At 39.3% G+C, this 17,729-nt stretch overlaps 1 protein-coding gene across 6 annotated transcripts in view; it reads left to right on the top strand.

Annotated features, from left to right (window-relative positions):
- Window positions 1-17,729, top strand: part of LOC140241709 (uncharacterized) — a 188,302-nt gene that overhangs the window by 133,648 nt on the left and 36,925 nt on the right. For 5 of the 6 annotated variants that reach the window (XM_072321459.1, XM_072321454.1, XM_072321456.1 and 2 more), the window contains 2 exons: window positions 2,018-2,128; window positions 16,580-16,669. In XM_072321459.1, coding sequence (XP_072177560.1) covers window positions 2,018-2,128; window positions 16,580-16,669 — 201 coding nt within the window. The remainder of the gene's footprint in view (window positions 1-2,017; window positions 2,129-16,579; window positions 16,670-17,729) is intronic. The other variant, XM_072321458.1, reaches the window with a different exon arrangement.

A 17,729-nucleotide genomic window follows, 5' to 3' on the forward strand; every position in this document is an offset into this window, starting at 1 on the left:
TGTTTTCTTCTAAACCACGCAAAAAAACACATTAATACCATTCGATGTTCCTACTAAATTATTAAACATAATCACTCGATTTTCCTTTTCGCGAGATCACAAGCATGCGTAATGTTATAGGTCAGACCACAGCGCAACAAGGGAAGAAAGATAACGCACTCAAAAACTTTTCATGTAGTGACACTCGTGGCAAATGTGGAAATTGGAATGCGTGTGCAACTCAACATTATATCCTTTCCATTTGTAGTCCCGACTTCCAGTTCTTTTGCTGGTTAGCAAATATGTGTGTATGAAAATGATTATAGCCGAAATCATTAATGAAATCGCGATCTCGCCTGGTGACAGTAGCGTAAAAATAGTTGAATAACGCATGTTTTGCTACTTAATTGGTGTTCAGAAGAAGAAACAAACGTATTTAACGTACGTTACTCTGAAATCATCGCGATCTCGCCGGATGACAGTAGCGTAAAAATAGTTGAATAACGCATGTTTAGCTACTTAATCGGTGTTCAGAAGAAGAAACAAACGTATTTAACAATTTGAATAGATCTGGGTTTGTTCATTATCACAATTTTAACAACGCATTTCACAATGAAGATTTTTCTTTCTTTCAAAATGGTCTACAAGTAACAGATTTGCGTAAAAAGGATCACAACCTTCTAAATTCAATCCTGTCGCTTATTTTTCAAGCACGGATGTACAAAACGCGAAGAGATTTTCGGAAGAAAATGAACAACGCATATTCAATCCCTTCGGGTGCAACGAACATACATTATATAATATTACAGCCGAAATGATTCATGAAATCACCGCATTCCCGCTGGGCACCAACAGCGTAAAAATACCCCGCAAGTCACGCTAAACGACGCACGAATGTTACTCTGAAAACATCGCGATCTCGCTGGTTGACAGTAGCGTAAAAATAGTTGAATAACGCATGTCAAGCTACTTTATAGTTGGTGTTCAGAAAAAGAAACAAATGCATTTAACAATTTGAATAGATCTGGGTTTGTTCATTATCACAATTTTAACAACGCATTTCACAATGAAGATTTTCTTTCTTTCAGAATGGTCTATGAGGAACAGATCTGCATAAAAAGGATCACAACCTTCTAAATTCAATCCTGTCACTTATTTTTTCAAGAACGGATGTACAAAACGCGAAGAGATTTTCGGAAGAAAATAAACAATGCATTTTAATCCTTTCGGGCGTAACGATCATACACTGTATAAGAATACAGCCGAAATGATTCATGAAATTATCGCATTCCCGCTTGACACCAACAGCGTAAAAATACCTCGCAAGTTACGGTAAACAACGCATTTTATACAATGTGATTTTAATATAATATAGGCCTATACTTTGCAAGAACATAACGTGCACTATTATGCGAAGAGATTTTCGGAAGAAAAATGAAGAATTAACCTATTTCAACCCCGACTTTTTCGCCTAATTCACAAATAATTTCCCTTTATTCTCTCAATAATAATGATCCATAATTGTGTAATAACAACGCAAAGGATGTTCTTAACTTTCATTGTTGGGTATATTATGACGTTGTGCTTATGATTTTCTTTGTTTTTGATGCGTACGGTTATAACAAGGTACCGGTTACTACACTTCACAAAACAATCAAAACTCTCTTTGTTCTAATAACTTGCCTTACATTCAGGGGGGAGGGGTGATGAAATATGAATTAAACTACTGTATACGCTGATGTAGTAATGCCAGGGTGCGTGCATATGTGCTTGCTATTATGACATCACAAAAGAAGTTTGCTAAAGCTGTCATCCCCCTCAGCCGAATCATGAGCCGAACTGTGATCGGACCACTGACTACAGTGAATCGGACTTCTTCGGACTCGGGAAAGTGGGCCAAAGCGTAAGCGCCAAAGAGAAGTCAATAGCGTAGGTCTCTATAAGAAACTTGCGCCCTGCGCCCGCGTACGCATTTGACTAAAACACCGGGACCATGCACATTTAACTTAGAATAATCTTTGCATGTATTCCTGATTAGATGAACAAAGAACTGAAGGAGCATGAATGCCTAGTTCGAGACCTAGAGGAACGTATTGAAGTCTTGGGTGACGTCCAAAAGCAGCTGGATAATGCAAAAGAAGAAGTCAAGGTAAAAACTCTTCGATAGAAGAACCATTTCACAAATTATGTTATTTTGTATGATAATTCTTCCTAAGTTGAGATGTCACCATATGTGTGGGTGTTTTGTCTTCATGTGTTTATAAACCTCGTCCTGAAATTTTGGCCACTATTTTTGAAAAGAAATAGAGAATACATTATATATAACTAGACTCGGAATTTGTCAACACTGACAAATTAGGTGATCTGATCTATTGGGAAATCAATGATTTGAGTCCTGATCCCAATAGGCATGACCATACAGGTTTCATCTGTGTTGAGGGGACATTGGCCATGTGATGTTTGGAGTCTCATTTAGAAAAGGGAGTCAGACCTGCCATCTTTGGTACCGAATTCCGTATACACTAACGAAGATACAGAATGGAGTATATTTGACCTTTGACCCCATTTTGCACAGACAAGATGGCATCTGAGCAAAAAGTGGTTATTTTGTGAAATAATTCTTGTAACATGGTCTGTGCGTGTGCAAAATATGGGAAAGATAGGACATGTATTCACCAAGATACAGGATGAAACATTTATGACCTTTGACCCTAATTTACATACCCAAGATGGTGTCCGATCAAGTAGTTGTTATTTTATGAAATAATGTACGTGACATGAACTAAACATGTGTAAAATATGGGGGTGATAGGGGCTGTTTTTCTTGAGTTATTGCAAAGAAAGTTGCAAAAAGAAAGAAATATCTCAATACATCGGAGATAAGCTTTAATTTCAACCAAGTTTTTTAGCATGATCCCGACATCGTATGAAAAAGCAAAAAGCACATAACCACATAACGATAGCGCAAAGTCTCAGCTACAACATGTTAAAATCTGGGAGAAATTCACCGAAGGGTAAGTGAGCTAGTGCTCGATAAAGCCAATCATGTCAATTTTCACATCTAGAAAAATTCCCTCCCATAGAGATAACACGTCATAACGAAGATACAGAATGAAGCACACATGACCTTTGACCCCACTTTGCACAGACAAGATGGCATCTGAGCAAAAAGTGGTTATTTTGTGAAATGATTCTTGTAACACGGTCTTTGCGTGTGCAAAATATGGGAAAGATAGGACAGGTATTTACCAAGATACAGGATGAAACATTTATAACCTTTGACCCGAACTTACATACCCAAGATGGTGTCCATTCAAGTAGTTGTTATTTTATGAAATAATGTATGTGTCATGAACTAAACATGTGCAAAATGTGGGGGTGATAGGGGCTGTTTTTCTTGAGTTATTGCAAAGAAAGTTGCAGAAAGAAAGAAATACCTCAATACATCGAAGATAAGCTTTTATTTCAACCAAGTTTTTCGACGTGATCCTGACGTCACATGAAAAAATACGAAATATGAAAATATGCAAAACACACTAACGATAGCCCAAAGTCTCAGCTACAACATATTAAAATCTGGGAGAAATTCATCGAAGCATAAGTGAACTAGTGCTCGATAAAGATAGTCATATCAATTTTCATTTCCAGAAAAAATGCACTCCCATAGAGATTACACGCAAACTGGTCAAATTTGACAAGATTACTTTCAATCCATTTTAACGAGGTGATGCCGTCATCCAATCAAAACTTTGTTATAACATTAATGAAAGAGCATTTAATAAGTTACAACATACTGAAATCTGGGTGAAAATCGGCAAAGGATAAGTGAGATACGCTCAAGTGAGCTTGAAATTTGATGTCATTTTAAAAATTTACTTTTTTTATTTTATCAAGAAATTTAATATCTTTTAATCATTTTTCCAGCATCGCCAACCCATGAAATGATATGTACTACTCATCAGCTTTCAGAATACGTAAAGAAAATGAGGGGTCACCGTCCATCCTGACGAGTAAAATCGGATTTAAAATTGGCGGTTTTTTGGCATAGTTGCACTGTATATCGCCATTGATGCGCGCGCGAAAATTCAACTTTGACGGGGCCGTATGACGTCATATTGAGTTGAATTGACTTGAAACTTGGTAGAAATATTCCCTGACATTTCAGACATAAGATGCAAGTGAAAAAACGGGAAATTTCTATTGCATATCGTCGCTGGGGCGACAAGACCTCGTATCTCAAAAATGTCTAATGTTCAGGAGAGCCAAAAAACATTGCGGCCAAAGCACTATACTGAATGGGATAGCCGTTCCTTTGACATGCCGTGGTGGCTTCATTTTTGGGGTAAGACAGCTGGGATTTGGACAGGACATCATTTAACCGATTATTTGACCACTAATGCAAAAAAGTCATTTTCACCAAAATTTGAGATACAAGGTCTTGTCACCCCAGCGACGATATGAGCTGTGCGTGCGTATATGTGCGCGCGCGTACGCATCCGTCCAATTTTTTCAATTTTTGTCCCCGCCGAACGAGTTCGAGCAGGGGACTATGAAACGGGCTCCGTACGTGTGTGTGTCCGTGTGTCCGTGTGTCCGTCCGTGTGTCCGTCCGTGCGTCCGTGTGTGATCAAAATGTTCAAAATGCTACTCCTTCGCCATTTCTAACCCGATTTTGATTCTGTTTGCTTTATATGATAGCACTACATGAGAGCTTTGAAACTTGTATACAGAATTTCAGTTGTGACCTTTGACCTTGACCTTTGACCTATATTGTACATTTTGCTTCAAAATGCTACTCCTTCGCCATTTCTAACCCGATTTTGATTCCGTTTGCTTTATATGATGGCACTAGGTGAGGGCTTCAAAACTTCTACGCAGAATTTTGACCTTTGACTTCTTTGACCTTTGACCTTGATTTTTGACCTATATTGTACATTGCCTACAAAATGCTACTCCTTCGCCATTTCTAACCCGATTTTCGATTCCGTTTGCTTTATGTGATGGCACTAGGTGAGGGCTTCAAAACTTCTACGCAGAATTTTGACCTTTGACTTCTTTGACCTTTGACCTTGATTTTTGACCTATATTGTACATTTTGCTACAAAATGCTACTCCTTCGCCATTTGTAACCCGATTTCAATTCCGTTTGCTTTAAGTGATGGCACTAGGTGAGGGCTTCAAAACTTCTACACAGAATTTTGACCTTTGACTTCTTTGACCTTTGACCTTGATTTTTGACCTGTATTGTACATTTTGCTACCAAATGCTACTCCTTCGCCATTTCTAACCCGATTTCGATTCTGTTTCCTTTATGTGATGGCACTAGGTGAGGGCTTCAAAACTTCTACACAGAATTTTGACCTTTGACTTCTTTGACCTTTGACCTTGATTTTTTTACCTATATTGTACATTGGCTACAAAATGCTACTCCTTCGCCATTTCTAACCCGATTTCGATTCCGTTTGCTTTATGTGATGGCACTAGGTGAGGGCTTCAAAACTTCTACATAGAATTTTGACCTTTGACTTCTTTGACCTTTGACCTTGATCTTTTTACCTATATTGTACATTTTGCTACTAAATGCTACTTCCGGCGGGGACATATATTACGCACCGCGTGATTTCTACTTTTCCTTGTTCAAAAAATGCTCCAAATGGTCTGAAACGTGTGCGAACAAAATTTGGGCTCGATTGGAGCATGTGAACATTTCAACGCGCGCTTACGCGCTCGTTTTAAGGGTAAAGATGAATTTTGAGAATATGAGTAGAATGCACTTGACTTGAAGTATATGTGATGTAAATTTCATTGAAAAATTTCATTCCATTAATGAGATATGAATGAAAATGTGTTTTCATATAATGACGTCATAGTGACGTCACGGTCAACTGATCACTATGATTTTATTAGATCTGTCGTCTTTGGGACATGATACAGTTTATATGGTATAATTTTGAAATTGATAGGCTGAGGACTTTCTGAGCTAACCTCTGCACAACTTTTGAGGAGAAATAAAGAAGAATAAAGAATCAGTACAGATACAGAAGGTGATCCGAGAGGATACTCGGATCACCAAATAATTCTATATATTCTCTCTCTCTCTCTATATATATATATATATATATACAAACATTTACAATGTATTTTGAAATAAAATCTGCCATTGACTTGACAAAGCCCTGTGGGCAAAAATTATAATATGAATATATGGGACTACTTGTAACATCCACAATAACATGCAAGTGTCTTGTTTGTTGAGTGTTGGGTAAAAAAAAAAAAAAAAAGGAACTTAATGTTAAAAAAAATTGATTTAGTAGCACAATTTCTATGGGGGTGTGTGTGTAATAAGGCACATTTGGATTGGCTTGATTAGGCTGATCAAAATACCCTTTTTCTGAGAGTTATGCAGAATTTCTTGTCATTTTTCTTATAAAAACATGGTATGATTTGGAAAAAAAAAACCCAAATATATTGTACTGAATGCTTGAAAAATGATTCAGCAGCACAAGAAACAAGAATACAGCTGCTTTTTTGTTGTTGGTAAGATTAATTTCATTGTTAATATGGATTTTATATTGAATGAAACTCAAATATTAAAAAACATAAAATCTTGTGCTGAGCTTGGCAGCAACTGTGAAGTGACTTGACTTCCCATTCAAACCTATATTTATCATTTGATATGCCTCCTAGCATGCTGCGGAATATTGCTTTTTGACATTCTGCTGCTAAAATGCACTATTTACTCCTAAAATATTGCACTACTGTAAAAGTGGACATTTTTGCACAAGTTTTTTTTTTTTTTTTTTTTTTTTGCTCTCAGCCAGGTGAGATGAATTTTGCATTTTTTTTTTTTTATTCCAGGGAATCAATATATTGAATAGTTTTACATAGAACTAGCAATGAAATTTGCGAGCCATGCTTTTACTTTACACAAGTTGCGATCTTCCGATCACAACCAAATTTGGCAAGTGTTGATTATTTTGTCGTCTACAAGACTGTATATTCAAATTAATAATGTTAATTTTAGTTTCTTATCTATGATTGTACAAGTATGCAAATTTTAGCAGAAATGTTTTTTTTAATTTGATTTTTTAGCTCACCTGAGCCTTTGGCTCAGGTGAGCTAAAAAAAACTTTTTATGCCTCCGCCACGAAGTGGTGCCGGAGGCATTATGTTTTCGGGTTGTCCGTCCGTCCGTCCGCTTTCGTTTACGCGATAACTTGAATTTTAACTTGAAAATTAACTGGAATTTTACCAAACTTGGTCCAAGTATGAAGTATGATGGGGCAATTATTTGATTAGATTTTGGGTGAAATCAGCTAAAGGTCAAAGGTCAAGGTCAAATCATGAAATTGTATCCGTTTACGCGATAACTCAAGACTGCATCAAGCAAATTTCACCAAACTTTGTTGGAGGATGATGTATGGTAAAACAATTACTTGATTAGGTTTTCAGTGAAATCGGACAGAGGTCAAAGGTCAAAGATCAAGGTCAAATCCTAAAATTTATCTGTTTACGTGATAACTCAAAACTGGATGAAGCAGCTTTCACCAAACTTGGTCCAAGGATGATGTATGATGGGACAATTAGTTGAGTAGATTTTAGTGACATTGGCAAGAGGTCAAAGGTCAAAAGGTCAAGGTCAAATGCTACAAATGTTGCAATTTCCCCCATATCTATGCAATGCCCCAAAGGTATATTCTTGAAACTTGGTGTGGACATGTACTACTGCGTAAAGATTCTCCAGAGAGAGTTTCATGTCATAAGGTCAAAAGTCAAACGGTCAAAGGTGAGGTGAAAATGTTGCAATATCACTTTTCTCGCAAATGGTTCAATGTATCTTCGTGGAACTTGGTAAATATGCATGTACTGACTGGCAGGGATTATCTAGGGAATTTAGGGGTCATGGGTCAATAGTCAGGGGTCAAAGGTCAAGGTCAACTCCTCAAAATTTTATTATGTCCCTCATATACTAGTATATGCAATGCTTGCATTATTAGTTTCAAAACTTAATACATGCATTACCTAATGGAGATTCTCTGGGAAATTTCCAGCCAGAAGGTCAAAGGTCAGAGGTTTAGGGTCAAAGGCCAGGTTTCAATCCCCCCCCCAAAAAAAAAAAAATAAAATAAAATAAAATATATATATATATATATATATATATTGTACCATTATTACACTCTTTCTTCATACCTTGGAAATTACTCAATGCATAAACTAATAAAAAGGTCCATCAGAATTCAAGTAAAAATTCTCAATTCCCCAAATATGTGTACCTGCACTCTTAAAAAAATTATAGCAAACCCAGATCAAGACATTTCTGACAGACCTGTCATTTCAATATTTTGCCAGTTATGTGAAACTGTCATGGATTACACATTGTGAAGACATTGTACTATACGCCTATTGGGAGAATCATGCATTATGGCGGAGGCATCAGTCGCCATAGCGACATTTCTAGTTACATTTTCATCTTCTTCTTTTTACATTTTCATCTTCATGAAAACCCAGGGACATATTTTCACCAAACTTGGCAGGTAGCATCTGAAAAGTAGATGGCTATATGGGACTTTCTAGTACTTGCAAAGGTAGTTCCTTATCTTGTCTATCTCTAACTACTGGCATACATTAAGCCCCACCAGACCTGCAGAGGGAGATAACAGCAAAGAACCTTATTAATAAAGCTAATCCTAACACACTCCCCCTTGTTTCTGCTTTTGATTAAAACCAAGGTCTGGGGAGGTATAACATACATGAATAGAAGAACACTCACATCCAAAACTATAACAATACAATAGAGTATAATACACAAAGGTCTATTAAGGTGACCCTGAAAACTAATATGTCCATCACAATCCAGGTAGTCCTTTCAATATTGTCCAACATTCTCAGTCATTTATTCAGGTGACCCTGAAAACACATGTCCATCACAATCCAGGTAGAGTCCTTTCAAATGTTATCCAAGTTCTCAGTCATTTTCACCTGGCAGTTTTCTTTTACAAAACGTAGTCTTGTTAATGTTACATATTCAAAACCATGTACAAGACGTTTTAGGTCCTTTTCCTATAATTCCTTGGGAATCTCAAATGTCAAACTGGTCCATTGGCAGTCCACCATTCTTGAAACTCTCCAGAAGCAGTTTGTTATCGGCACCCCTTTTGGTCAGACAGTCAGCCAGTTGCAGCTTGCTCGGCAACCACTCTATGGCATGGATTTCTCCAAACAACAACATCCTCTGGATTTCAGCCACGTTGATTCTCAGACGCTGCTCATACACTTGCTTCGTGGAGTGTATGTTTTGATGCAGAGACTTATTGTCCGTATATACAGTGATGGGAACCACGTTCTCTGCATAGCTGTCATTGTAGATCTCGGTTATCAGACTTCCAAGGTAGACTGCATCATCAAAGGCATGCTGCATGGACAATGCTTCTGCTGCTAGAGTGCTTGACACTTTTTCTCTTTATTTTGTTTGACGTCCAACTCACAGGACAACTTTTCTCATCTTGTCCATGGAGGAAGATCACATGACCCTGAGCACTTGACACTCTGTCACAAAGGTTGCCCCAGGATGCATCACAGTACACAGCAAGTTTCCATCCTCCAAAAGGACCTAGTGGTGGGAAAAGTATCCCTTCTCCCTGACATTTGGCGTGTTGCACAGCTTTATTTGCTCTCAGCAGCTGGTCTACAGTTGGATGGTTTCTAGTCATATTTAGTTCCAGAGCATCAAAGCTCAAGTCTAGTCTAGTTTGTGTTGCCATCCAGTTGAGCTGACCTGCCATCGTCCTCAAGTTGTGCATCTCACTTTTGTTCAGAGTGGAGGTTTTTTTCAGTTTCGTGAACATGATGAGTATCTCTTCCATTTCTGCCTCATACCCTTTTTGCTGCACTCTGATGCCATTGTCGTCTTGAGAGATCTCCAGCCCAACATACTGGAAATTGTCAATCTGTCGCTCTCCAACCTTGTATTTCTGAACAAGGGGATCAATGACTCTCCTGTTGAAGTCATCAATTCCAGCACATAGGAAGTCATCTACATGCATCAAGAAAATGCCTTCCATCTTCCCAGAGCTGTACCATCTGAAAAGAGCTTTATCCAGCTCTGACTGTTTGCATTCAAGCTTCACTAGTTCTTCTCTGACACTGAGATACCAGTTGTGGGATGCATCTTCCAAGCCATATGCTGTCTTGTTGAGTTTCCACAGGATTCCTTCTTGACGTACTTCTGTGGGAGGTGTGACATAGATATCTCTGTCTATTTTTCTGCCTTGTAGAAAGGCCGCCTTGATGTCTATGCTCTCACACTTCCATCCTTCACTCGCTGCTATTGCCATGGCTAGTCTGAGTGTGGATTTTGAAGCAGTTGGTGAGTCAAAGGGACTTTGTCTTGTTCCTCAAATCCTCTGACTACCAACCTAGCCTTTACTCCTTTCTTTCCATCAGGCATTGTTTTCTCAGAAATCACCCATCTTGTGGACAACATCTGCTGACCAAGATCCTCAACTTCATGGTACACTTCAAAATCATTCCAATTTTGAAGTTCCTTAATTCTGTTTGGCCTCTATGACTTCAGGTTCATTGTGATGATTAGGAGGTATGAAGACGACATTGGCCTCTTCAGCTTATTCTCTTTGATCAGTGTCTGCTGGTTGCTCTCTTTCTCCATCAGGCATTGTTTCAAATTCAACTTGATCAAGATGAATGCCGTATCTGTGCTTATCTGTATCGGTCTCTACGTTGACATAATACTTGTTTCTTCCAGTAGCTTTACCTCCTCTACTCAGGATTTTTGCCTTTGTCCATTCTGTAGTGCCTGGATGTCGATACTTTATGTTTGCGTTCACTTTGGGTATCAGCACTTGTGCATTCTCCTCATTTCTCATTCGATTAACCTGTTCTTCAATTCCATCTTTTTGTTGGGCGCTTTCATTGTTGCTTCCTTCATTTAGCACAGACACATTGACATCATCATTGTTGTGATTTTCTTCCACAGATTCGCAATCATCCATTTCTGCCAGGACAGTCAGTTTGCCACTTTCAGTTTGTTTGATTTGAGTGTCATCTTTGCTTCTGTTGTCTATGATGTAATCTGAAGATGCAGTGTCGTGATTGCATTTGATCAACTTACAGGATGCCACTCTGACTAGTTGACTGCCATGTCTAATGAAGACAATCTTGCCATCCTGTTCGATCACTTTTCTGGGACCTCGCCACCTGTTACTGTCATCACGTTTGTAGTATACACACATTCACCAGGTTGAAACGGGACTTCTGGAACTCTGATGTTGTGACGTAGGGCTCTGCGAATCCGCTCGGAAGCTTCAGACCTTGCGTAGGCTCTTCTGGCAGCATGGAGGGCATTCAGATGTTTTGCCACGGCTTCACTGAATTCAACATCTTCTAATGCTGGTGGGCAATTTTTCAAGACTGAAGAAAGGTTTGGATTTGTCCCCAAAACTAGCTGGATTGGGCTAAATCCACTCTGATTTTGCATGCAGTTTTTGCCATTGACAGCCCATGCAAGGGTGACTTCCAGGTTCATCTGAGGGTGATCATCCATCATCTTCTGCACACACACATCCACAACATAGTGGTTTCTCTCACAAATGCCATTTGACCATGGCGAGTATGCTGCTGTGGTGCAAACTTCAATGTTGAATTGTTCTGCCAACTCTCTGTATTCGGCATTGTTGAACTCTCCTCCATTGTCAACCAGGAATTTCTTGGGTGGCCCGAATCCAGCTGCAATCCACTCCGTTGCGATGCTCTCCACAATCACCTTGGGTGTCTTTCTTCTGATTACTTTGCTCTTAGTGAATCTAGTGAACAGGTCAATGAAATGCAAGAAGTACACTTCGCCAAACAGCTTCAGATCCGTGGCTACCACATCATTGAATTGTCTAGCCAGAGGCAGACTCACTGCAGGGCGAGGTGGTGTTTTCTTGTACCTCTTACACACTTCACATTTGTTGCTGACTTCCTCAATGAGGGTGGCATAGTCATCATCAAGAGCATCCTTCATGATAGCTTTCAAGCTTTTTGCTGTAGGGTGAGCGAACTGGCGGTGAAGTTTGGTGATCATCTTTTTCTTTTCTTCCTGGGTTGTCTTTTCGAGAACCATATTTACCCTTTCAATCTGCATCTCACAATCACTCAGTGGTAAGTAGTAGTGGCCAGATGAAGTGGTATCAAGGTCTAGCTTCTTTCCACTGACTTCTAGGGTGTCATCAGTCATGTTCAGAGTGAATCCCAACCGTTTCATATCCGACTTACTGAGTAGCAGTGGAATGTCACTTTCTGTCACATCAGTCACAATGGTGCATGGAAACTCCATCCGTTCATCTGATCTGACTGTACTTTCCCCTCCAAATTTGAACTTAGTAATGCTGGCTCGAATTTTCACACGTATCTTCTCATCTGAGGACAGTGAAGCCAGGTATGACTCTTTCCAAGCACGTCCTGTGACAGTTTTTGTGCAAGCACTATCCAACACGGCTGCATGAGCTGCTTCTGTAATAAGCACTTGCTTGTCTTCATGAGAATAGTCTTGAACTTTGTATGCTTCTTCATTTTCAGTTTTCATGACATATTCTGATTTTCCTGTACTGTTGTGAGGACAGTCCTGTTTGGAGTGCATGATAGATTCACACACATGACATTTCAGGAAGTTTCCGTCTGCATCACATGGATTTCTCCTCACTGAACTTCCTTTCAGTGTGTTGGATCCTTTTTCATTTTGTGATTTGTTTCTCTCCTGGCCGTAGTCGCGTCCACATCCTCTACCAGGCTGAGTTCCCCATCTAGGCCAACGACCTCCTCGTCTACTACGATAACCACCTCTACAGTGTGTACTTCTTCCTCGAGTGTAGTAGGCTTCTTCTGACTCTGTGTTGAATACAGCTTCTTCCTTGTATGTTGTGCCTCTTTGTTTCTGCATCGTTTGTTCCCCAAAGAACTTTCGTAAGGCATTTTTCATCTGATCATACATATCCTCCTTCTTTGAGTAGTCTACCGCAGTAAGAACTATCTGCTTCTCCTTTTTCTCCAAACCAGCACTTTCAATCAATTGCATAGCCAGAACAACCTTTTTGAGCTCTTTCACTCTTTTCTCATATTCATTCAAGAACTGATCCATGCTTTCAGTGTCCTCTTTCTGTAGATTCTTGTATGAAGACCACGCTTCACAAACCACACTGAGGTCATCCTTTTTGTACCATTTGTCTAATACGCCAAAGATCTGACTGACTGCATCATCATCATTTATGGAGATCTCTCCATTCTGCGTGGCTAGCCTCACTTTCTCATTGACTCCCTTGTCTGTAGGAAGAACACTGTACAACAGGAAACCCCGTCTACGTTTTTCTGTCTTGGTGAATTGAGTCCACAGTGATACATCAAACTTCCAATCTTCGTATGAGGTGGAATCCACCTTCCATACTGGTGGGACCACAAAATTGTCCTTTACCTTTTCAGCCATGTCTACTGTTGATTCTGTCTACCTGTTCTAGTAACCTCGCTCTGCTACCATGAAAAGAAGATGGCTATACTATATGGGACTTTCTAGTACTTGCAAAGGTAGTTCCTTATCTTGTCTATCTCTAACTACTGGCATACATTAAGCCCCACCTGACCTGCAGAGGGAGATAACAACAAAGAACCTTGTTCACAAAGCTAATCCTAACAGCATCTGTAGGCAATACAATTTTTTTGTCTTTTTGATGAAAACACATCAAATTTGTCACCAAACCCAGTCTATCATCACTAGGGTGACAATTTATGAACATAATACAAGGATCATAGAACCCTCTCTTTCAAAGTAGATTCAGGGGCTGGTGCAGGAATCAAATGGGGGGGGGGGGGGGGCAATTTTTACATTACAATATTTTTTTTTTTTAAACTGCATATTTGATTTTCTAAATACAGTGTACTTGGCCTGTATTTTTACCAGTGTAATGGAATATGTGCATATGAATACCATGCGGCCAGAAGCCCTCAAAGCTACCTCCAAGTTTGCAATCTTCTCAGATGGTAGTCTGCAAGAATGTTTGGAAGGTGAATTTGTGATGTTTGGGTGAGCGTGAGACCCCCGGGTCTCTTGTTTTGTTATGCTTCCGCCGCGAAGTGTCGCTGGAGGCATTATGTTTTTAAGTTATCCGTCCATCCGTCTGTAATCAATTTTGTGGACAGCGTAACTAAAAGAACAGTTTGAGTTATCCTAATGAAACTTGGCATGTAAATGTATGAGTGGACAAAGTTGTTCCTATCAACTTTTGGGTGCACATGCTGAGGGTCAAAGGTCAAGGTCAAATTCCATTATTTCCCCCATATCTATGCAATGCCTGCAGATATTTTCTTGAAACTTAGTGTATACAATGTACATGTATTACTTGATAAAGATTCTCTGGAGAAAGTTTGGAGCCATGAGGTCAAAGGTCAAGTGAAAATGCTAAAATTTAACTTTTTTCTTTATATTTCGGGTATGGGTCAAGGTATCTTCATAGAACTTAGAACATTCCATGTGCATGGTCTTCCTTACAGTGATTCTCTTAGGAATTCGGGGTCATGGGGTCAAATGTCAAGGTCAACTCCTCAAAATTTCACTATTTTCCTCATTTACATTGTGTGCAATGCCTGAAGGTATTTTCTTGAAACCTAGTGCATACATCTATTACCCAATAGGACCAAGGAAAAAAATATTTTGGTTTCCGGTAACCCGACTGACCCGACCAAAAGGTGCCGACCCGGTAAATTTTATCCTCATAGATGTGCTGCAACCATCGTTCGGCCCCATATGTCCGTGCATCAACATGCACGACGGGTACCGCGCCGTGCGCTCGCCCTGCCTATGTGAATGTATTAGCGCGCGAGCTACGCATGGGCGAACTGTATACATACTGTAGTACATCGCACTAAGAGAGCGCGGTACTGTCCATGTACTCGCACACTGTGCGAGAGATTCAACGCATTCACAACACGTTGCAATCGAACACTGGTGATACAGCAAATTCTGGCACGGGTGGCATACAAAATATAAATATCGCGTAAACGCTCAAGTTATCTCAGAAACGGCTGCAATCATGGCTGTAAGTGTACTTGCTGTATCTAGATTCAATGCAGATAAACGGACTAGTAACTTCAAAACTTGAAATGAAACGAGTCTATATGTGTTGCTATGCAACTTTACTTGCCTGTTACTTACCCATTGAACTGCTTGTGCGAGTTGACCCGGGAGGGTTCGACAATGATTTCGGGTGTCCGGCGACGTGGCCCACTGTTGTGCTCTTCGGAACACGAGTGGAGATAGTTGCATAGTTTGAACTTCGCACTTGATATGCGCCATTTTTTATTCATGAATTTCAGTGAATTTTTATTTGTAAGAGTGGTTGATTCATGGAACCCTGTCAAATTAAGGGCCACTTGCTTTACTGCACGCAATTTACTGTGAAGTACCGTATAGCGTACCCGATACATTTTTTACACAATACAATGCATGTGTGTACAGTTTAAAATGCATTTAGATGACTGTGTGTGCATTGCAATATTGTGCGACTTGCATACGTTCCTGTAACGTAAATGTCGTATGCTGCAGAGCTAGGTCTACGTATACGATACAGTACATGTATGAAAGATACCGATAACGTACCACACAGACATATATAAACATACATGTACATGGTACGCTCCGTAATTTTTCTATGGTGCAAACACACATTACACACGTACACGTTCACATTGAAACAGAAACCAAATTTTTCTATAGAAAGGGTACAATTTTTCCCCTACCTTCCGACCCACTGTTCTTGAGGTCATGTTACCGGAAACCAACATATTATTTGCTTTGGCCTGGTGATTCTCTGGGAATGTTTTTGGCTATATGGTCAAAGGTTAAAAGATCAAATGAAAATGCTAAATTTCACAGGTATCATCATGAAACTTGGTACTTGTTTTGGCATGTACTGCTTGACAGTGATTCTCTTGGGAATTTTAGGGTCAAAGGTCAAGGGCCATAGGCCAGTTTAACATGCTAAAATATTACTATTTAATACTGAAATTACACTTTTTTTCTATTTCTTAGAAATTACTCAATGCATATGTAACTAATAAAAGGGTCAAAAGTCAAGTAAAAATCCTCAAATCCCCCCACTACCAGCTCTCTTAGACAATATAGCCATTCATCTAATGAAACCTAGTTCAAGGAAAGTAATCATTTAAACACATTTGTGACAAACATGTCATTTTGATATTTTGCCAATTATATGAAACTGTCATTACACTTTATGACACGTACCATAAACCTATTGGGAGAACCATGCATTATGGCGGAGTCATACCAGACGCCATAGGGACATTTCTAGTTGAGCATTTGACTTGAGATATGGCACATTTGACTGTAATTCTTAAATGAGCAAAACACATCTTTATTCAATGTTGAACAACACAGTTCCATGCTAACATTTTTTTTTCCGATAAAAGGCAGGCAAATTTATTGTTGGTGTAGCTAACTCCCTCAGTTTTAGGTGGGGGTATTAACCACATTGAGTGATAGTTCTATTTTTTTTTTTTAACAATCTGTGTCCATTATGAATTTTCATTAATAAAGGAACAGGATGCCCAGATCACAAGCCTGCGCGGAAAGATTGAGGAAGAGAGACTGAAAGTGAAGCAAACAGAGGAAAGATTGGCAGAGCAGGTGAGAAATCCACAGAAATTTAAAAGTAGAATTGAACAAAATCATCCATAAATTGGTTCAGGCCATAGAAAAGAGAGGAACAAACACTTCTTCTGAGTGTTTGTTATCTGTCTATAAATTCCTTCTTCTTTTTTTAAGAAACAAGGGTGTATATTTGCCACAATCATCCTCTGCATCTGACATTTTTTTTTCTTAATGCACAGTTGGGAAACTTGTTATTCACTTAATCAAATTTTACTGATGACAGGTGCCATCTGTCAAAAGTACTCACTAGGCATTTTCACATCAGCCCGATAAAAATCCAAGCTCGAAAAATTTTCCGCGATTGCGAATTAGAGCGCTATTTTATTTCTTGTTCACATCAGCCCGAAGAGGGGGTAGCCCGAATAGTTAAAAATTTTAAAATAGCTAATTCGACAGCTGAGTATGTGCAAACAGCATCAGTAATGTGTGTGCCTTCTCAAAAATTCTTCATGCTTTGTGTGCAGTTTGCCTCTGTCGATCGGGTCACACACGCTAGGAATGATGGAATTCATCACGCAAATTTCTCGAGTCATTTTCACATTATCAAATAGCGCGCTACTATCCAGCTATTTCAGAAATTTCCCGAGTTGGACTCGAGAAATTTTCTCGATCAGAGCGATACAACTAGAGCGTTAATTTGTGTTCACATTATCAGATAGCACGCTATCTCGCTATCGGGAAAATTTCCCAAGTCAGAAGATAGCGCGCTATCTCGAAACATCGGGCTGATGTGAAAACGCCTACTGTAATCAGTAAACACAAACAATGCTCTGGATTGGTTCTTGAAAGTTTCAGCAAAGTTGAATGTGCATTTGACAAATTGTAAACATCTCCATATCTGCACTGGACATAGAGGTACCCATTTTTGTCATACTGAATATTTAATGTTTAGTGTCTTTTTGGAAAACCAAATATCGCATCTGTCATTGCCCCAGAGCAGTTCAGCAACTCTTACCCCCCCCCCCCCCCCCATGCTCAGTACTCATAGACAAATATAATTATTGCATTTCACCAATACTGAATCTTCCTGGTGTTC

This window comes from Diadema setosum, chromosome 18 (genome assembly GCF_964275005.1).
Source record: "Diadema setosum chromosome 18, eeDiaSeto1, whole genome shotgun sequence".
NCBI lineage: Eukaryota > Metazoa > Echinodermata > Echinoidea > Diadematoida > Diadematidae > Diadema > Diadema setosum.